At 46.9% G+C, this 21,803-nt stretch overlaps 1 protein-coding gene across 1 annotated transcript in view; it reads right to left on the reverse strand.

Moving 5' to 3' along the window:
* The window catches only part of TCF12 (transcription factor 12), a 135,459-nt gene that overhangs the window by 88,852 nt on the left and 24,804 nt on the right, over nt 1-21,803 (reverse strand). The window contains exons 3-4 of the mRNA XM_060260009.1: nt 7,048-7,121; nt 1,284-1,352 (exon numbers count right to left, since the gene is read on the reverse strand). Of these exons, the coding sequence (XP_060115992.1) occupies nt 1,284-1,352; nt 7,048-7,121 (143 nt within the window). The remainder of the gene's footprint in view (nt 1-1,283; nt 1,353-7,047; nt 7,122-21,803) is intronic.

Here is a 21,803-nt window from a genome sequence, read left to right on the forward strand (position 1 = left end):
ACACGGCCCGTTTTCCAAAAATGAAAGAACGTTCCAAAATCCAAGCAAGTCTGTTTGCTGGGCACACTTTGCGTTTCATGCTCAGAAAGCCTTAAAACATGCCACTAAAAATAAGCACTCCATCTTCTATTGCTGAGTGAGAGACGATTACTCAAGCAGCAACAGCTTGTAATGCAAATGTATCAGCCAGAGCGCAGAATACAAAAGCCATTCAGTCTCTACTCAGTCAGAGAGTAGGGAGTGGGTCGAGAAGCTGGGGCCTAAAAAACAGGTGGGGATTCTGCCATGAAATGTCATTTAGGTACTGAAGATATCTACAGGGCAAATCCAGGGCTGCTAGCACAGAAGAGCATCTTTGCAAAGACGAGAAGCTGAGTACACGAAGAGAGGCCCTGCCCCAGCAGCCTTTTGGAGTTCTCAAAGAAAGCTTAGTCAGTATGTGGGTGAGGGTGCTCCAGCCCCCCAAAAGGCTTCAGAGAAGGCACCCTGCCAAAGACTCCAGAGCAGGGATAAGAGGCCAGTGCCTGTTATAAATTCAAGTGAGTGCACAGAGTGAGACCCAGTGGCCTGTATCCAGCCGAACAGCAGAAAGATCTAAAAGGCTGAGGTAGTAACAAAACACTGGCATTAAAAAGGGGGGCTGCAGCAAAGCACCTAAAACCAGCCACGCAGGCAGGAAGGGGGAGGTACTCCTGGAGTCAGAAGCTCCCAGAAGTTCCCTTGGGCACTGCGGCTGCCAGCACCGCTACATTGGTACATTATCTGACAAACAAAACTTGAGAGGGAACAAAACTTGGGAGGGAAAGTATCTCCCTGCAGAAGAAAAACAGACTGCAGATTTATACCCCATCCTTCTCTATGAATCAGAGAGGCTTACAATCTCCTATATCTTCTCTCCCCACAACAGACACCCCTGTGAGGTGGCTGGGGCTGGAGAGGGCTCTCACAGCAGCTGCCCTTTCAAGGACAACCTCTGCCAGAGCTATGGCTGACCCAAAGCCATTCCAGCAGGTGCAAGTGGAGGAGTGGGGAATCAAACCTGGTTCTCCCAGATAAGAATCCACACACTTAACCACTACACCAAACTGGCTCTCTTCATCCTCGCCCGAACTCTGCACACGCAATCTGCACCTTCCCAGCGTCTAACACGCCTGTCCCACCTTCCAGATATACCATTCTATAGATGGAGAACCACAAATCTGGTACCTTCTACAGTTCCTCTGTGTGTGTTTGTGTGTGTATCTGCAAGCAAATTATTATTGCACACAAGAAACACATCCCACCTCCTCACGTTTCAGCTTTTCAAGGGCTGTTGAGAGATCCGAGCTTTTCCCAAGGAGACTGCCGTTTTCCTGTAAGTGAGGAAATATTCAGAACCTGTTAGGACAGGATTTAAAACGCAAATCTCTACCCCCACATTTTAAGCGATGTTACTTCAACGCAGAGCCATTTGGCCTTGGATCGTTATGTTCTACTGAACAGGGCTGCCAATCCATTAACTCTTCTTTGGGTCCCCTTCTGCAGTCTGCACAGAGAACAGGTGGTGCCTTCTAGGCGTGGGAGCATTTGCCCCTGAGACAACATCAGGGATGAGGACAGCCCCCCTTCCACTCCGGCCACCGCAGGAGCCTGTGCATGAAGCAGTCACCTGGCCCCAAAGACGACACCTGCAAGAAGACCGTGAACCTCGGCCTTCCTCCCTGCAGCCCTACAGGGAAAGACTCGCCAGAGGGCATCACAGCAGAGCACTGGGCAGACACCCTCTCCTGTCCCCCTCCCCTCCGCAGGCAGGATTACTCTGGGCTTCAGCAGCCAACCAGAGAGGGAACGTTCTCAAGCACGGTCCCTGCCCAAAGGGTGCAGAAGCAGGGCCCAGCGATCGGTATGGCAGGAATGCTCCTTCAGCGGAACTGGCCACACACTCTGCCCCCGTGGTTATCCTTCGCTTGAAGAACTCCCAGCATCCCAGGACTCAGTGCAAGAAGTATAAGTTCCTTAAGACAGAAAGCAACCTTTTTTCAGCAGGACAGAGCACAGGAAGAATCTGAGAAGCAACACCAAGAGCTGACGCTCCACAGTGAATTTGAACTTAGGGAACAGGTCCATCTGTAGCACCAAATCTCATAATTAAACATTATGCCCAACCTTAAGGAGTCTCAGAGCAGCTTACAATCGCCTTTCCTTCCTCTTCCCACAACAGGCTGAGAGAGTGCAGAGAGAACTGGGACTGGCCCAAGGTCACCCAGCAGGCTTCATGTGGAGGAGGAGTGTGGAATCAAACCTGGCTCCCCAGATTAGAGTCTGCCACTCTGAACCACTATACCACTTTGTTAACCACTGGCTTGGTATCAGGGGGTGTGGCCTAATATGCAAATTGAATTTCTGTTGAGCTTTTTCTACACAAAAAGCCCTGCTCTGGCCTATTTTGTTGTGGAGATATAAGGGGAAAAGTGCAGATGGTCTGTCCAGATTGCCTGAAAAGGAATGTGGAGGAGCAGCTGCAAAACAGCTGGACCAGGGAAGGGAATTCACTCCTCATCCCATCATGCAGATGCCCCATTTGTGCTGCAAATACCTCCCACACCAGAGAATCTTCTATCACACGGGTGCAACCTAATACTGACTCTGCCATAAGCACTCCTGTGTGAGAGCCCACTCCCTGTAACCAAGAGAGCTCTGTGCCACAAGAGCACACACACCGCCATATAGAGGCTGGGGCGTGTTTTGCATCTCCGAGGGCTGAAGGCTGATTTTGCCATTTGAGAGAGCATTAATTAACTGATGGTGACTGCACTCCCTTTTGTCTCGGGGCCCAGAGGTATCAACGCTTTTGTTTCCCGTCCACAAAGATCTCGTCCCCTGAACTGGCAAACACTGGCCAGTTGTTTTTACAGTATAAACTTCATTGGAACCACAGAGGTAAGTGAAGTATCACCACAATTAATACTGGTGCAAATTATAAAAAAAACACATGAAGAAGTAACTGCTTCATTACAAAATAAAACTAAATTAGAAATCAAACAAGGCTGCCATCAAAAATCCAAGGAGCCAGCTTTTAAAAGACAGCAATGCGAGGCAGGCAACAACACCTACAATTACAGCAGGTGGCCGAGAAGCTCGGTTGTGCCCTGAAAGATGCAAGGCTAGACTGCTGAAGGGGTCGTTCACTCCAGGCGGGTCAGCCTCGGAAGGCTCTCCGGAAGCTGCAGCTTCACCCAATGCAGCTGCTGAGGGGCACTGCCTACCAGGGATCTTCCACGCTCTGTAGACTGTCTGGCTTGCCCCATTTGCTCCCAGGTTCAACCCCAAATGACAGTCATGACTTTTATTATCTGGCACCAAAGTAAAGCACAGGGTGGTCCCACAAAGGGCGGGGGCTGTGCCTCAAAGGACAGAGAAGGTACTTCGTCTGCCATAGGACCAGGGTTCGGCTACAGGATTTCCAGCGTCTCCAACCAAAAGATCACCCAGGGCAGGTGTCAAGAAAGACCCTCCTCTGCCTGAGGCCTTGGAGAACAGAGAAGACACTGCTGACCGCAACGGACCAATGGCCTGTCTCAATGGAAGGAAACCTCTTTTGCCAGCTTCTTGCTGGTTTCAGGGGCTGATTAGTTGGCAAGGATGCTGCTTGTGGTCGATTACCCATTCAGAAGCATCTGACAGAGGCAGAATATAAACCTTAAAAACAGAGAGCAAGCAGCCTTCACTAGCAAATGCCAATAAGGAATTAAGCACATGCGTGCGCGCACACGCACACACAGACTGGCCTTCTTTCGTGGAATTCTGACCCCCGTCAGATGATTGGCAGTCAGCTGTCAATATGTCCATTGACTGGCAAGCCTCACCGAGATCTCTTTGGAGCACAAGACTTTACCGTGGAAGTCGTTTCAGATCTGTGAACCTGCACCGCTAAAAGGCTTATCAGAGCGGCTGCCCTTAACACGCACAGGCCCCCGACTGCTCAGACGCCAAGGATCGGGGCCTCGGGCTTCCTCCCGGATTTGAGAAGATGACCTGAAGGCCTCAGCAGGGCCCAGAGCAGTGGGCCTTGAAGACGCTCCCGGCGAGGCAAAGAAAGGCTGGGGAGAAGGGGCAGGCTGCGGAAGGGCACCCAGGACTCACGGACAGCTCTGTCACAGGGGGGACCCCCCTCCCCCAATCACACGGCAGTCTCCAGGCTCCTGCTTTTTCACACAGGCTGGCTGGGTGCAGAAGTTCCTCTCCTAGAACTCCCCACTACAGCAGGCAAAGCAGCTTCGTACAAGTCACCTCTTACTGTGGAGGAAAGCAGGGGGGGCATCCCCACAAAAAAAGGGAAAGCCTGTCTGTATCACTGTAAAGAGCCAAGAACAGGCAACAGACTATATATGAAGTATAAAAAACATTACATTTGTGAATCACAGTCAGGAATCTCCCCTCTCCTTGCTTTCCCCAGACTATGTGAAACGGAACTATTCAGGAGGGCTTTTTAACAGGGATTCTAGGGCTGTACCGGACTGCAGTCCTCATGACTGCGTTTAGTATGTACTGCCTATGCGTGGACATATGACCCTATTACATAGTTGCTGCTTTGCTTAACAGGTCAGGTTTAAATGCTTGTGTTTTGTTTTAGGACTGCAATCCAAACCCAACTGCCCTGTTTCCTGCATGTCCCATCCTGTCGACTGCATCTGACTTCCGCTATGGAACCTGCCTTGCGACTCAGTGAGAAAGACAGACTTCAAACGACATAAGCAAGTCACTCCACTGCATTCGGAAACAGGAAGACCGTCAAAGAGCAGCCCTCTGCAGCAAGTCAAATAGGTTCATTTAAACTGCATTAAAGAGTCCACACGTCAGCCTAACTCAGCCAGAGCCTGCAAAGCTTACAGATCAGAGACAGGAACTCACAGTGCAATCAACAGAGGCCTTCCTTAAATGCACCAACTATTCTGCTCCAATAGGCTGGCCCAGGAGCCCATTCTGGGAAGAATTTCAAATTATGACCAGTTGTGCAACTGCTGTAATACTGTGCTCAACAGAGAGCTGTATCTGGGGCAACCCAAGTGAAGGGCCATGGCTGTCTACCAGCCATACTGCCTTCCTTTAACAACTGTGGCTGCCAAGACCATGCCATCTTCCTCTGTCAGTCTGGGGTCACTAAGAACCGGAAGCCCCTGAAGGCTGACATTAACTCTTCCCTGGGCAGAACACGGCAGCAGCCTTTTTATCACGTAAGCTTTGGCTGTGGCAGGGGTGGCCAAATTGCGGCTCGGGAGCCACATGTGGCTCTTTCATGCACATCATGTGGCTCCCAGAGGCCAAGGAGGAACTTAATCCAGGGTTACTCTCAAGTAAGCATTTTATTTATTTATTTATTTATTTATTTTGTTATTTCTATCCCGCCCTTCCCAACAAGTGGCTCAGGGCGGGTTACAACATAGGAGTCTACCATAAATAGGAATTAAGTGTAAAACATTTAAATTCAAACATTAGACGATTTAAAACATTAAAGCATTTAAAACATTTAAACAGTTAAAACATTTAAAACATTTAGAGGCAGCGAACATCCAATATAACTGCGCGCAGTTTCTTATACCAGCTAGTCATAGGCCAGCCGGAAGAGGGTTGTTTTACAGGCCCTGCGGAACTGGGTGAGGTCCCGCAGGGTCCTCACCTCTTCCGGCAGCTGGTTCCACCAGGAGGGGGCCATAGTAGAAAAGGCCCGGTCCCTTGTCGATTTTAAGCGGACTTCCTTTGGCCCGGGGATGACTAGGAGATTTTGTGTTCCTGTTCTCTCTGGGGAACGTGCGGGGAGAGACGGTCCTTCAGGTAGGCAGGTCCTAGGCCATATAGGGCTTTAAAGGTAATAACCAGCACCTTGTACTGGACTCAGTAAACTATCGGCAGCCAGTGCATGCCCAGCATCAGCATCTCAGTCAGCCTCTGAGCGCTGACCATAGGTGGGCACTATTTTTATCATGTGTGAAGCTGGAAAGGAGGGGGAAATAGGCAGGCTTGCAAGCTCTTCACCACCACTAATCTTGGTGTCAAGGCAAAGAGAGATGCATAATGATGCAAATGATAAGTCAGTGACTTATACGGCATATGTGTGTTTCCTCCTCCCACTGCTACCAAAAATAATTCCCTAATCTTTTCCTAGGCTGGTCTTATGGGGATTGTTATCCCCAGCTTTTGTTTTTAAAAAAATCTCCTTCTAGCATGCTCATGTTGTAAAGTGCATACGTATGTATTTTATCTTTCTGTGAAAAGTTCTAATAAAGACACGTGTGTAATATTTGTTCACGTCTTGCGGCTCTCAAACATCTGATGTTTATTCTATGTGGCTCTTACATTAAGCAAATTTGGCCTGGGCTATGGCCAGTTCCCCCTTCCTTCATACAACCTCATAGGAGTAGAATTCAGCTGAAGCACAAAAATTAACAGTTTCGTTTGCAAAGAGGAATCTTAGTGACATCCAGGGGTGGAATTCTAGCAGGAGCCCCTTTCCATATTAGGCCACACATCCCTGATGTAGCCAATCCTCCAAGAGCTTACAAAAAAAGAGCCCTGTAAGCTCTTGGAGGATTGACTACATTGGGGTGTGTGGTCTAATATGTAAAGGGGCTCCTGCGAGATTTCCACCCCCGGTGACATCTGGGTGGAAGAGACATTCCCTTACAAGTAACCCATTCTGCTCCACTGAAGCCGAGAAGATCATTTTTATTTATAATGCCAGTGTGAAAATCAGGTCTGCTCTAGTCAACAGTTGCGGTCTTCTGTTTATAATCTATTGAAGTAAAGCCAGATACTACACTGCTAATCATCTGCAGAGTGCAAAATACTTAGTACTGCAGTGTCAACAACTGCAAGAAGGCAGCAGCCAGTCACAACAGCCCTGCGGGAACACACTTTTCTGCTCGATGACAGATCACTTTCAGTTTTTGCATCAGCAGCCACTGACAGACCACGAAATGCGCAGTGAGTGTCTATTTAACACACGCTCAAAAGCCTGTCCACGGCCACTCCTGTATCTTCATGCAATTGATTGTCAAATTATGCTCTTACCCTCGTAGGTTCGTATGTCGGGCTGGACTGACCACTCGTCCCCCAAGATGCAGCACCTGTCCGTTCTTCCATACCTGACAGGGGAAAGAAAGAGCACAGGCAATGTGATGAAATGCAGAATCCCACCACTGTGCAGCGCTAGACGAAGCTCCAGAAGTGACCTCAGTCCCCCTGCCCCAATGGCCCTCAGCATCTGGAATGCAAGCGCTGAGCTAACCCTTCACACTGAGGGAAACCTGGCTATGGCTAGTTTGTTTTTTACAACTGTTCTGGACATGTTTGTCCAACCCTTTAAAAACTCACTCTAGTGATCCAACAGCCTAAGGAAAATATTATTTTTGTGGGTGTGACAAAAATACTTCATTTTATCTTTAAGCCTGTTACCTTCTGCTTGTCAGTAGACAATTCTAAACTCTTGTCTTTAGGAAAGACTCAATTATTAATACATTCATTCCCCAGGTGCTTTGTATATGTATTGATTGTGGAATACTCATGTTCCCTGGTCATTTTCCTTAAGACAGTGGATCCACCACAATAGTGTATGATCTCAGCTGCTTCTCTGATTCTACATCTGTTTTTATATAACAGAACTGCTCCGTATTCAACTCTGTAGGTATGCAGATGCTATAGACTGATAACCACTTTCTCTAATCATAAATAGTGTTACCACTGTCTTTCTCAGTTACATACTCTGTGTTGTTTTTTCAGCAAGCTTTCCACCACAAAAATCTTTCTCGGTTCTCTTCTAGTTAAGTTTCCCTCCCCACTGAATACTACGCTATATGTAACGCAATCCTATCTCCCACTGGCCACTTTCCCAGTTTGGAGAGATTCTTAAGGTGCTTAAGAATCATGAACATATTTTGTTTCCCCACTTCGGTCTCCTCCAACTTCCAGGTCATTGTGAAATAAAAGCAGGAGATCTGAGGAGCATCCACTGACACCCTTCCCTTGGGGGCTGGCAAACTTACAAGTATGAATGGTGAGCAAGGGGGTCGTGCCTTTCCCTATGAAGAAAGTTTAAAGCACTTGGGGCTCTTTAGCTTGGAGAAATGACGACTGAGGGGTGAGACATGATAGAGATTTACAAGATCATGCATGGAATAGAGAAGGCAGAGAAAGAACTACTTTTCTCCCTTTCTCACAAGGCAAGAACTTGTGGGCACTCAATGAAATTGCTGAGCAGTCAGGTTAGAACGGATAAAAGGAAGTCCTTCACCCAAAGGGTGATTAACACAAGGAATTCACTGCCGCAGGAGGTGGTGGCAGCTACATGCATAGATGGCTTCGAGAGAGGATTGAATAAATGTATGGAGCAGAGGTCCATCAGTGGCTATTAGCCACAGGGCACAGATGAAACTCTCTGTCTGGGGCAGTGATTCTCCGTATTCTTGGTGCTTTGGGGGGACACAGTGGGAGGGCTTCTAGCCCCACTGGTGGACCTCCTGATGGCACCTGGTTTTTTGGCCACTGTGTGTACAGAGTGTTGGACTGGATGGGCCATTGGCCTGATCCAACATGGCTTCTCTTATGTTCTTATGTGACACAGAATGTTGGACTGGATGGGCCATTGGCCTGATCCAACATGGCTTCTCTTATGTTCTTATGTGACACAGAATGTTGGACTGGATGGGCCATTGGCCTGATCCAACATGGCTTCTCTTATGTTCTTATGTGACACAGAGTGTTGGACTGGATGGGCCATTGGCCTGATCCAACATGGATTCCCTTATGTTCTTTTGCCTGCCTCACCTGTGTCTTGCCTACAGTCCCAGTCACTTGTAGGAGTCTCTATTTTGCACAAGTATGAAGAGTTCAACATGCCAAGGCTCATAAATCATACAAATGATATTCCACAAAAATGATGGAAACAAACCCTGAACCCTGCTGCATCTACACCATCATCTCAGCAGAGAACCCCAGAACTAAAACAAAGTACAAAGTAATCTTGGCACATAAGATTAAATAACCAGCTCCTATAATGACAGGCATTGAGTTTTGTTATTTATTCACGTTGAAATCTAAGATTTCTCAAATCGAGGAAGAAGCCTAAGGCCCAGTTCCTTGGCAACTGAGTAATCAGGCTGCCCAATAGGTTGAACAGGTCCAAGATGTCCAGAAGAGGCCAGGCAGATGCTTCACCCCAGTTTTTACAAGTGCCAAATGCTAACAGTCAACAAGCAGATTGTTTCCATGTGTGCAGTGGAACCAGGAAATCCTACAAATGTCTGGCAACCTCTCTTGCATTATCCAGGATGCACCAAGAGGAGGTAAGCTAGAATTACACCCATGTTATATATTACTGTATGTTTCCTATGTGTAACTCTGCTATATGATAATAGTCAAGGCATTGGTTCACATTTACTTCACTTATACCACCATGCCTTTCTCTTTAAGTGGACCCAACATGGCTTACATCAGGGGTCCTCAACCTACGGCCCGCGGGCCACATGCGGCCCGCTGAGGACGTTTATGCGGCCCGCCGGGTTATGGCAAAATCAGACCGGAAGTGACGTTCGACCTAAACTTGCGTTAGCAACGCACACTTCCGGCACTGGGCTGAGGCGGCGGAGACAGTGTGTGAGGTGATACCGAGGTGAGGTGAGTTCCCAGGCCGGGGTGTGTGGTGTGGGGAAGGGAGAGAGATGCAGAAGACGGAGAACTGACGGCCCGCGGCCTTGTACAGTAACGGCAGTCCGGCCCTCCAACAGTCTGAGGGACAGTGAACTGGCCCCCTATTTAAAAAGGTTGAGGACCCCTGGCTTACATTGTTCTCCTCCATGTTATCCTCACAAAAGCCCTGTGAGGTAGGTTAGGTTAGGAGTGTTATGGTGAATTACACACTTCTGAATTCTAAGTTATTAAAGATTTAGAGCCGGCGTGGCATAGCAGTTAAGAGCAGCAGACTCTAATCCGGAGAACCAGGTTAAATTCCCCACTCCTCTTCTGCATGAAGCCTGCTGGGTGACCTTGGGCCAGCCCCAGTTCTCTCTGAACTCTCTCAGCCTCGCCTGCCTCACGAGGTGCCTGCCGTGGGGAGAGGAAAGGAAGGAGATTGTAAGCCGCTTTGAGACTCCTGAGGGAGAGTAGAGAAAAGTGGGATATAAAAACCATATCTTCCATTGAAAAAAATTCTCTTACCTGTTCTGAACAACCTCATGAGTTAATGGCTTTGTATTAAGAAAGTGTGCAGTTGCTTGATGCTCTTAACATAATGTTAAGAGGGTTAGATCAAAGATTCGGTATTGGCAGCTCTCCCACAGACAGAAAACAAGTCTTCAGAGTGTGTGTGGAGGGGGGGGGGGGGACCTTAGCTTTTATCCACTTCAAGAACACTGCTGCCTGCTCCCAGCACCTGTGTCACCCGTGAGCGAATTTCCCTTCTCAAACCCCTCCCATTGCCAGGGAGATAAAAAAACCACCCAGACTCACCTAAACATTGGAAGGGTTTCTCCTGTACCCAAATGTCTGAAATGATTTTATTTAGATGAGGAGCATTTCCAGTGTGCACAGCTTGGGACAGACTGCCAGTACTAAAATCCCTGCTAAATATCACTGGCCCCAATACAGACTGCAATACTATTTACTGCCTTCTACTATAAGAACGATCCCTCCTCCACTCATATCACCTGGATTCTGTTCTTTAACTATCTACTGATCCATAAGAAGCTGTCCTCTTCCCGCACCCCACCACCATGACTCCTACATTCGCTCAGAAGCCTTTGGTGAGAGATGGTGGTAAACGTTTTCTGTTAAGTCCAAGTATAAGATGCCTCATGGCTCACCTCCCTCTCTACTTGTTGACACTCAAAGGGTTCCCAACTGATGGTAAAGTAAAACTTGCTGAAACTGCTCTCAATCTTCCACCAAATTACAATTCTCTAACCATAAAATGTTTTTCTCTGGCTAGCAGTCCAAACAGAGAACATCACATCCATGTTCATAATCACAAAAGACTGGCCTAATGAAGGTGTCAGAAAAGAATTTAAGACTAAGGAAGATCTCTGCAGAAAGTTGTGCGTATAGCAGCTAATGCACCACCTACACAGAGGGCATTATAAAGCAGTTCCATTCACAATGAACTACCAATCATAATACAGTGCCATAAGCAGCAACAGCACTGGAATCCCACCCAACAAGTGCAAATTATTGTTAGGGTACAACGATGGGACTTCCCAGCACTTTCTAGAACCTAAAACCTCCACAATTCTGCCACATTTTGCAGCTGGCAGTGATGTGGTCATTTTATTGTATTTGATCCAGGATCTGAGGACGCATAGCGGCTGGTACTGATGGACAAAAGTAATCTATTGACAAATCTCACTCTTTGATCATACAAAAGCAAAACTACACACACATACACCCCATCTTTGTTTGTCTGACATTCATCAAAATCAATACTAGCAATCTAGCAAAAAAATATGACTGAACATTTCCAAAGTTTTTGCATTCCAAACTTGGTCCAAAGCAAAGATCAAAGATTACGCACAATGGAGACAACTACTAAACATGGGGAATGACCAGGTTTTCTGAGAAAAGCCAGGGTGAAAAAAAAAGATTAGGGTGTTTTATGCCTCCCTTTACCACCACAGGCATATTCACCTCAAGCTCACCCCCCCAAGCTGCCACCTAAGACTTCACAAGACTATCACTGGCATATACAACACATGGGCGCAGCCATGAGGAGAAAGTGGCATCAAAAGAGCCAGGCAAGAGAAGGGGAGGAAACAGTGATGGAAGGGGCAAACATGAAGGGGGTGGGGGAGAATCAAGATTTCTCCTTCTCATGTAAAGGTGTACTAGTGAAAGCAAAGGCTTATAAGGTGGGGGCCACCAAGAAGAAGCCACCTTTAAGTTAGGGGTGGTTAAGGGACCACAGTATATGGTGGATGAAAAGGCTCCGGCCACACTTCCAGCCGCTTTCCCACACACTGTACAGGAAATGCTGCCTGGATGTGGCTTTGCAGGGCTCCTGCCAAGACAGTCGTTGTTGTCTCCCTTCTCGGTAGACCCACAAGACTGACCTGTGAACCGCCATGCAGCAGGAAAGAGACCGGCACACACCAGCAGCCCCGTTCTGGTTCTGTGCCTCATCTCGCTTTTGTTGAAAATGGGAGGGAGAATTCTTGCAGCCTCTGCAGAGCATCTGTACATGAGGCAGGCCGTGTCTGAGTGAGACTTGCTGCATTAGTAGTTTAGGAAACTAAGCTGCTTTAGTGCACATGACTATTGCTTAAATCGCATGGATGCAGCAAGTCTAGGCAGCAAGCAACTTGTCTGCAAGGACAGAGCTTCTCTTTACAGCAGAGTTTGGGATATTCAGTTTCTTTCTGAAAATACAACCTAAATTTATGATCAACACAAGAGCAGTGTAAGTGAGAAGGAAACCAGGCACCATGGAGCAGACTCCTGCCTGCTTCAATGCCATTTGCCCAATTCAGTCTGAGATGAAGGAACACCTTTGTGAGTAATTGCTAATTTCAACTGTTTTATTCATTTCCTGTGATGAGGAATATATATTCCCTGTCCGGCATGCTTTTCACACAATCATTCCTCTAACCTTTCTTAAACAACTTCTAACAGCCTCATTTTTACCTTATGCACGAGAACATGTGTCATCTCTCTGTTTTCAGCAAACAAATTCTACTCTAGTCTACAGGTCTGAACCTACAAGGTCATTTCAAGGCCCACCAGCTAGGTATGATCTAGAGCAGTTTAACTTTGCTTGCACAGCCTCACGGATTCGGGAGTTCAGTATCGGATTTCTCCACTGCCCCATCCCATCAGCAACTCAGCGAGGCTCCCAAGGCCCACTGCAGTTGCTCCAGAGGATGCAATGGCAAAGGTAACAGCAGCCAAAGCCTGAGGCTACTACCAGTCTCTGATGCCCAAGGGCCTTGCAAGGTCAGAGAAAAAGCACCCACAAGCCACAGGGACATCCAAGCCAAGCAGTAGAACCATCGACCCAGGCTGGGCAGGAAGAATAGGAAGAAGTGGAAGAGAAGCCCAACAGCCGTCACCTGCCCTTCTAATGACTGAGAATAGAACCAGTTGATAATAAACTGGACACGGAGCATCTAAGAATAATAAAATAGTTCTAGCAATATTAATTGCATTTTTTACACTGATTTGCTTAGAAATGTCCAAACAATCACTACTCCAACATCGTATTTCCTTATTAGCACAGAATGTTATTTCCCTGGCTGCTGGGCCCATGGGCTGCTGCTGGGTACAAGGAATGTTTTTAAAAATCAGCACTAAGACAACAGTAAACAACAGAAAGGAAATAACCTCCAGTTTCTCCCCCCATCCTGAGAGCTATATATTTTTTTAAAAAATGATGTCCTTATGATCAAAATAAAGCCAGTCAAGCCAATCCATTTGACTTGGGATATATGTGTTATTCAGCATCTATACATAATTACCCACTACAAGAAATGAAAACATATTGCTTGAGATTCTACGCAATGGAATTCCACATGACAGGTTTGTGAGTGACCACAAAAATCTGTTCTTCTTCTGCAGAACACCTAACTGGTTCCCAAGACTCTTTTCAGTGACTCTAGAGCTCACAAAGAGCTGGAAAATACAGAGTTTAAAATCAGATGTCCTAGTCCTCATCTTAGAAAGCAGGCCTGATTGCTACACTCGTATTAACAACTCCTGTCCGTGCACTGTAGCGACAACCCAGGATGGGGGTGACCCAGTTCAAATCTCCCCTTGTCATGAAACTTACTGGCTCACCTTGGGCCAGCCAATTATTCTCAGCCTAATCCACTTTGCAGGGTTGTTGTGAGGATAAACTGCAGAAGGGGAGAACCATGCATGCCACCTGAGTTGCTTGAGAAAAGGGCAAGATACAAATGCAATAGATGAATACATAAACAAAATTTCACATATAAGAGGAGAGGCTTTGGGAGAATGGGGTTTGATTCCCCACTCCACCACAGGCACCTGCTGAAATGGCCTTGGGTTAGCCATAGCTCTCTCAGGAGTTGTCCTTGAAAGAGCAGCTTCTGGGAGAGCTCTCCCAGCCCCACTCACCTCACAGGGTGTCTGTTGTGGGGGAAGAAGATAAAGGAGATTGTGAGCCACTCTGAGAGAAGGACGGGGTATAAATCTGCAGTCATCTTCTTCTTTTAATAACTTACAATTTAGTAACCCTGGAGAACCATTTATCCTTACCAGTGGAGGACTAAATGCTGGTACTGATAACCCATTTTGGCTTCTTGCAGGGCTGTGTGCAGTACTAAGGGGCTAAACAAGGGGTGGTAAATATTTTGTTCCACATGCTCAAACCTTCAAGGTGTGCAAAGGAGCCGAAGACTTCAAAGCTGCCTTTTGGCCTGCAGGGCCTCTGCGTTACAAGTCCACAACACTTCTTTTACACAGTGTCTGGGCTTTTCCCTCTTCTGAACATACCCTAGCACAATGCCTCCCTAACCCAGCACTAATAATCTGTTGCGCATGTGAGAAGAGGGACACTCTCACCAACAGCAGCGAGCAACCTGGCATGCCATGATCTGATCCGTTGACTGGGAGGATTTCTCCAACATAGTCATTAGAAAAGGAAGACTCCTGCCAGACACGAGGGCTCATTAGAAAAGGCTTTTAGCTTTCCTCTTCCAAGGGGGAGGGGAGGAAGGGGATTCTGGGAATGTGGCCATCCTCAGAAGGACCTTCTGCGAGGGGGCCACTCAATCTACCTGAGTCATGGTGACAGCAGGGGTAGGAAGCCCCACCTCCTTTAGAATCTCCCCTATATCCACTGCTGCAGTCGAATACCAAGGCTATGTTTAACAGGCCTTAATTCTTCTCTACTGTTAGCAGCACAATTTTATGTTTTGGAATGAGCAGATGTTCCTGAACACAATTATTTGCCTTTGCTGCAGTCCTATGCATGCTTATTTAACATTACAAATACAAATACTTATTTGGGAGTAAGGCAAATGCCTGAAGACGGAGGAGGGTTTCAAGCAAAAACATGCAAGAAACCCAGCAGTGAAGAGAACGGTGAAGAGAACGCAGTGAAGAGAAGAGGAGAGTATGACTTCTGAGAGAAAAGGTGGAGTGCTATTCATTTCACTGTACAGTTCTCACTGGGAAAGCCAAGTGAACCATTTATAGTCTGCACTGCTGCTTGTATGAGCTAAAATTAATCGCAGGTATTTGTCATTTATATAGAGCTATCCATTAACATAGTGCTTTAGCCAGAGATGTACGCTGGGGGTCTGCTCCACGGAGCTTGCAATCTAAACTTATGATAACCAAGCCATATATTGAGCTAATAACATTAAAGCTAAGTTATGTATTCAGTTTTAGCCATGCCTAGAATTCAAGCTCAAAAGTTGCCGATATGGGGAACAATCCACAGTACTGCTATGTTGATGCAACAAAAACACCCCAGACACCTGTGCAAGCCACCTGTCCAAGAAAACTGCTTCTGTTCATAGCCACTTCCACACCTGGAGGCCTTACCGCCAGTCTCCAGACATCAGTATTTGAGAAGTATGAACAGGGAAACAGAATGCTGAAATCCAAGAGCCAACTGACACCAATGCAAGCAACAGAAGAAAGCAGAGAGCAGACTGCCAAAGACATGTTTTTAAAAGCCTGAAGTAGGACTAACATATGACAAGAAGCTCTAAAGAGGCATCAAAATCTTATCCAATGGCTCAGCCAGAGAATCAAGCAGCGAGGCCGACAGAGCACATGAAATGAACTGCCCAGTCTTTCTCTGGACAAATGTTCCAGGAAGCACACACACCAATCCAGAAGTGGATTACAAAAAGGAGATCCCCGTGGGCAGCTAGGATTCTGCCCAATGTCTCTCCCACACCTGGAGGCTCTTGCTGCACCTCCCAACCAAAACAAGCCATCATCTTCACCTAGTGAGATGTTAGTAATGTGTGTCAGGCTGACAGCTTCATCCACAACCAGGCCACAGATGAAAGTGTTTTTATTCAGCCATGGCAACTAAACAGGACCTCCAGATCCAGCGGCCACATGCACCTGAAAGCCAACCATGAGGGCAGACAGAAGAGAGGATTCTTCCCGCGCTTACAGACCTCTTGGCAGCATCTCACCATGAAATGCATGGACCCTCCTCCCCTGATCTGGTCTAGTACGGCTCTTTTTTAATTACTGGTCAAGTCATTAAAAAGGACATCCAGAGCGCAACACAGCGTGGCCTTGGAAATGGGCTAGTAGGGGCAACAAGCTGGTAACAGTGAATGACTCGCTATGGACTCCCCTCTCCAAAACACCTTCCTTGTACCTTTTTCACTTGAATGATGCATGTGCCCTCAGACAGCTACCAACCTGGTCGGGCACACTTTCCTCAATACAGCACTTTAACTTAACTACTCCGCTATTAACTCTTGTAAGAATGCAAGGCAATCTACAAAAAATGATGGAAAGCACAAAGAACGAAAAAACCCCCCACTGATGCTAAACTCCCCCCCACTAGAAAAGCTCTTGTTCCACCCCACTCTTCTCCCAGTGCTTACCATGGTGGGAAAGCTACACACACGTCTGTTTACTGGGTAGACATAAAATCCTTCTCACAGACTCAGGATTCTCTCTGCCTTGGCTTCCAGACTGGAGGGCTTGCGCGAGGGGGAGATTCCGTATGCCGCTCTGCTATAATTGTCCTCTTTCCAGGTTTTCCTGTCCTCAAGTCTCTTTGCCCAAACCTGGCTTACTCTGATCTTTTAGGAGGAGCACAGCTCAGCAACTCCCCTGCAAAGGTGCAGCTGTATCCGAGCCGTTTTCCTGTTATCAGCCCTTCACTGGCATCATTTCCCACCTTAGTATAATTGCTGCAGCACTCCAGCGATCTCGCCACATTATCTACTTCAAACCTAAACAGAACCTTAATGGAGCTTGAGCACATGTGGGGAGGGGAAGGACATAAAGTCACACTGGCAGCATGACACGGAAGCACCTGAGAGCCAAGGCAGAGTCAGTGCACAGCCTTACAAGTAGAAGGGGGGGAGGAGGGTGGCAGAAAAACAACAGAGAAAAGTACACAGAAAACTCCAAGTGTCAGTTCCTTTGCTAACACCATGAGAAGCCACTCAAGAAATTCAGCACACACACACACACAAAACTCCAGTTAACTTATCCAAGTTGCCATTTGTCTATTCCTGAAGTACAGAATCAGTGTTGAGGCAAGGGCCCCCAATCCTTTCGCGTTTGCAGGCACCTTTGGAATTCTGACACAGCATGGTGGGCACAGCCACAACATGGCGGACACAGCCTACCTTCTGTCACACAGTGAAGAAAGCAATGCTTCAAAAAATCTGCACAGCCAATCAAATTTCCAGAAGCCTCGCTAGGCCCTGCCCACTTTCTTTAAGAACACTTGGCAGGGGCCAAGAAACATGCCAGCAGGTACCATGGAGCACACAGGCACCATGGGGGGGGGGGCGGGCTGGAGTTAATAACACACACACACACTCCTAACATTTTTAAAAAACCCTTTATGTTGACTCATCACTTTAAAACCTAAGATTCCACTGAGCACTAAAGAAAAGGGGCATATTTTCTGGGAGGAAAGCTTTTCTGCTTTATACACCCAACTAATATCTCACCAGCCTCCGAAGTCAACACACACACAGGAAACTCGTGTGCACCGCTGGTCTGTCTGATGAGATCTACACACCTGCAGGGAAGGCCTGCACGCAACACACCCAAAAGGAGAGCAGCACCTGCCAACCAGCCACCACACACCCCCTTTCTTTCTTTTCTTTTCTTGCTAGACCCAGAGCGGAAGCACGAGGTGGCAGAGTTTTCTGTGGCCAGAATCCAAAGAGCGGCTGGCTGAGGCGTCTGCAAGGGGCTCCCTCTAGCCCAGTGGAATCTGACTTTCTTTGAAGAGCTGGCCACGGGCAACATGCAAGTGCTTCAGAAATCCCTGCCACTTCCAAATGCAATTCTGGCATATATCATTGCTGGGGCTGAGGAGAGGAAGTCTCAGACTCCTTACAAGCTGACCCAAAGGAGTTCAGTGTTCTAGGGGCCCTGGCCTTGGATTCAGGCTGGATCCTGAGCAGCTTTCTTCTTTGACAGTGCCAGGTAGAAATACATTCCAAAATATGTCTGAGCCTCTGATCTTGAACATGGCTTTCCCTATGCGACCTCTTTCAGTCCCATGGCTTCTACATTAGGGGGGATATCTTACTTGCTTATTCTGTTTCATGGAGTTCTTCTATACCATCCAAGACGCTTGGGTGCAGTTGTTCCCTGCAAGCAGATGGAGACAGCAACAAAATAGAATTTTTTAATTGCATCATCCCCTTATGCAAGGGGAATTCACAGGCTCACAATCCTAGGTCTTCCTAGACAATAAAGAATTAAAAGATACACAATACCCCACACACATTACTTTATACCGTTAAGTGCTTAAACTCCAGGTGATGTCGAGACAATTGGTACAGACAAAGGAATTACAAATCGCACGAGAGCTGAGCATTACGATTATACAAACAACCCCTTTCATATTTGGCAAGGGCATCAATTGCTACCAACACCCTAGGTAGTAAAGATCTGGAAGAGGGAGGGAGCTGCAGCGGTGAGAACCAGAACTGCATTCATTACACAATTCAGAATCTGGAGGAGGTGCAGCTTTCCAGTTACACTTGCCTCCATTTCCCCTGCACCACTTTCTAAAAACAAGACAACCTGCACATTTTCCTGAAATTTCTTGCAGCAACTTTTAAAAAAAATGATGCTCTGGTAAACTTAATCTGCGATCCAATTACTACAGTCATCATTGATAAAACGTACTACCTGCATTAACAACACCAGGGTGGCCAGTGATTTCACCTTGCACGCAATTTCTTTCTTGCATAAATGATAAGCTTCCCTAAGCAAGACACTCTCGCACCAATTAAAGCCTTTGTGAAATATTTGGATGATTCGGGCTAGCAGTTTCTAGCCCCTCCAGGACACCATTTTTTGAAAAACATGGGGAGGGAAGTGCATGCATCTGTTTGTAAAACTTCTGAGAGCATTTAAAATTAGGGTTTGGATCCAGACTAGATGTTTCTGCAGATATAAGGATTCCGCCCCCCCTTTCACAACAGCCTCAAACGTCCCCCCAATGCTGTTCCTGGGGTCCCTTTCCCCCCAGGGACTGCATGGGGTGTGCGTGGGGAAATCATGCTTGTGCCCAAGGAAACTTCCATCCAGATCCAGCCCCTGCACAGTAACACTGAACCTACTAATATGCTCCTGAACTCTTATCAAGGCAAATACCTAAGGCATTATTAACCAAGAAGTTTCTTGAGGTGGGCCAGCAATGACAGGCCACATTTGGAAAGGCACCACTTTGGGTGTTTCATTCCAAGAAGGGGCACTGCTGCCCTTGCATGAGGAGCTCTGAGAGTTTCTGAAGGCGGCTGCCTGCTGGGCAGCAGAACCAGACAGGTCCTGTTGAAGTCAGACTCATCTAAAGGTGCCTGAGAAAGGTCCATCCTGAGATCTCAGCAAGGAAGTCAGAGGTGGCCAGCTCTTGGACAGGTCGACGGTCTTCTTTCTGGCCTTTTTGGAGGAAGAGAGGAGCACAAATGGGAGAGGGAGAATGCTCACGCTGGTAGCCCAGCTGCAAGCCAAATGATCTCTTCAGATCTCAGAAGCTAAGCAGGGCAGACTTCGGCAAGTACTTGGATGGGAGACCTCCTTGGAATACCAGCAGTCGGGAAGGCAGGGGCAGGCTTTATTCAGCCACCTCCCTGAATATTCTCCAGGCCCCCGGTAGGGGCCAGTCATCAGAAGTCGCCATGACTTCCAGATACACACACACACACACAAATAGAAGAGGGGGAACACTCAACTTATGGAGTACGATTAACTTGTTATGCTCTATTAATGCTGTCTACAACTGTCTCTTCAGAGAGCTACCACCTGTTCATTCACGGCTGGTCCTGGTTCTCACCTAAGTCATTAAAAGATGCTGCAGTGACATATTAGAATCCTTACACTTTACAATTGCATTGATAACACAATTACAGATTACACTGCTAATAAGAGCCTACATTGAGGCTTAGGAGTTAATTACTTGTGGACTGAGCAGTATGCAAGCCCAAAATGTGCGTGTCAAAAAAAACAAATTCCAATGTTCTGCTGGCACCAGGTAAAGCTCCAGGAATTACATCTGACAAGAAGACCCTGACCTAAGCAATAACCAGAATGTGTAATATCCAACCGGAGGCCTGCCAGACGCAAACTGACTCTTTATTTCAGGAAGGTTGTATTTACCATGTGCATGTTTTACAGAAATTTAATTTTAAAATTGGAGAGTATGTAACAGTTTGCTCACACGCAAGCTTTTACCGTGGACTGGGTACTGTTCCTAATTATGGCTACAACACTGAAATCACTCAGCAAGCTCAGGCCCTCTTTCCCACCATGGTGTGCCATTATATTTGAAAAATCCACTCAACGTCCTGGTGAAAGGAGAAATCCCAGCTTTCATTTGTCACAATGTGCACTCACAGAGAAAGAACAGAAGCAGTTATAAACTTCAGTTTTTAAAATCTTAAATCCTAACATTTGCTGGCCTTTCATTTAAAAAAAAAAGAACATGATAATAAGAATTATAATTAAACCAGGTAGGTTAGGGAAAGCATGTGTAACAATTAGAACCTGTTATACCAACTTTGCAGATAAATCCAAAGATTTGCTGATGATCCTTTTTAATTCTACTTATTAATTGAAACATAAAAGCAAAGTGCCAACTTTCAAAAAAATTCCCTGGCTAGGCTACAGTAAAGGTCTATTTACCAGCCTGGATTTTTGTTCTTTTGTCCTTCCTTCCTTCCTTCCTTCCTTCCTTCCTTCCTTCCTTCCTTCCTTCCTTCCTTCCTTCCTTCCTTCCTTCCTTCCTTCCTCTCTCTCTTTCTCTTTCTCTCTCTGTCTTGGTCATCTCCATAAGGTTTCCAAGGGAAGGGAGATTCAAAGGTGGTTTCCCATTGCCTACCTCTGAGAAGCTACTCTGGCATCCCTTGGTGTTCCCCCAAGGAAATACTAACCCGGGCTGACCCTGCTTAGCTTCCAAAATCTGACAGACAAGGTTGGCCTGGGTTATACAGGTCAGGGCCAAGCCTCTAATAAACATAAGAACATAAGAGAAGCCATGCTGGATCAGGCCAATGGCCCCTCCAGTCCAACACTCTGTATCACATAAGAACATAAGAGAAGCCATGTTGGATCAGGCCAGTGGCCCATCCAGTCCAACACTCTGTGTCACACAGTGGCCAAAAAACCCAAGTGCCATCAAGTCGTCCACCAGTGGGGCCAGGACACTGGAAGCCCTCCCACTGTGCCCCCCCCCAGCACAAGAATATAGAGCATCACTGCCCCAGACAGAGTTCCAACAATAAGCTGTGGCTGATAGCCACTGATGGACCGCTGCTCCATATGCTTATCCATTCCCCTCTTGAAGCTGTCTATGCTTGCAGCCGCCACCACCTCCTGTGGCAGAGAATTCCATGAGTTAATCACCCTTTGGCTGAAGAAGTGCTTCCTTTTATCCGATTTAACCCGACTGCTCAGCAATTTCGATTGCCCACGAGTTCTTGTATTGTGAGAAATGGAGAAAAGTACTTCTTTCTCTACCTTCTCCATCCCATGCATAATCTTGTAAACCTGTCTCATGTCACCTCGCAGTCGACATTTCTCCAAGCTAAAGAGCCCCAAGAGTTTTAACCTTTCTTCACAGGGAAAGTGTTCCGACCCTTTAATCATTCTAG

The sequence above is a fragment of the Heteronotia binoei genome, chromosome 19, assembly GCF_032191835.1.
Source record: "Heteronotia binoei isolate CCM8104 ecotype False Entrance Well chromosome 19, APGP_CSIRO_Hbin_v1, whole genome shotgun sequence".
In the NCBI taxonomy this organism is placed as follows: domain Eukaryota; kingdom Metazoa; phylum Chordata; class Lepidosauria; order Squamata; family Gekkonidae; genus Heteronotia; species Heteronotia binoei.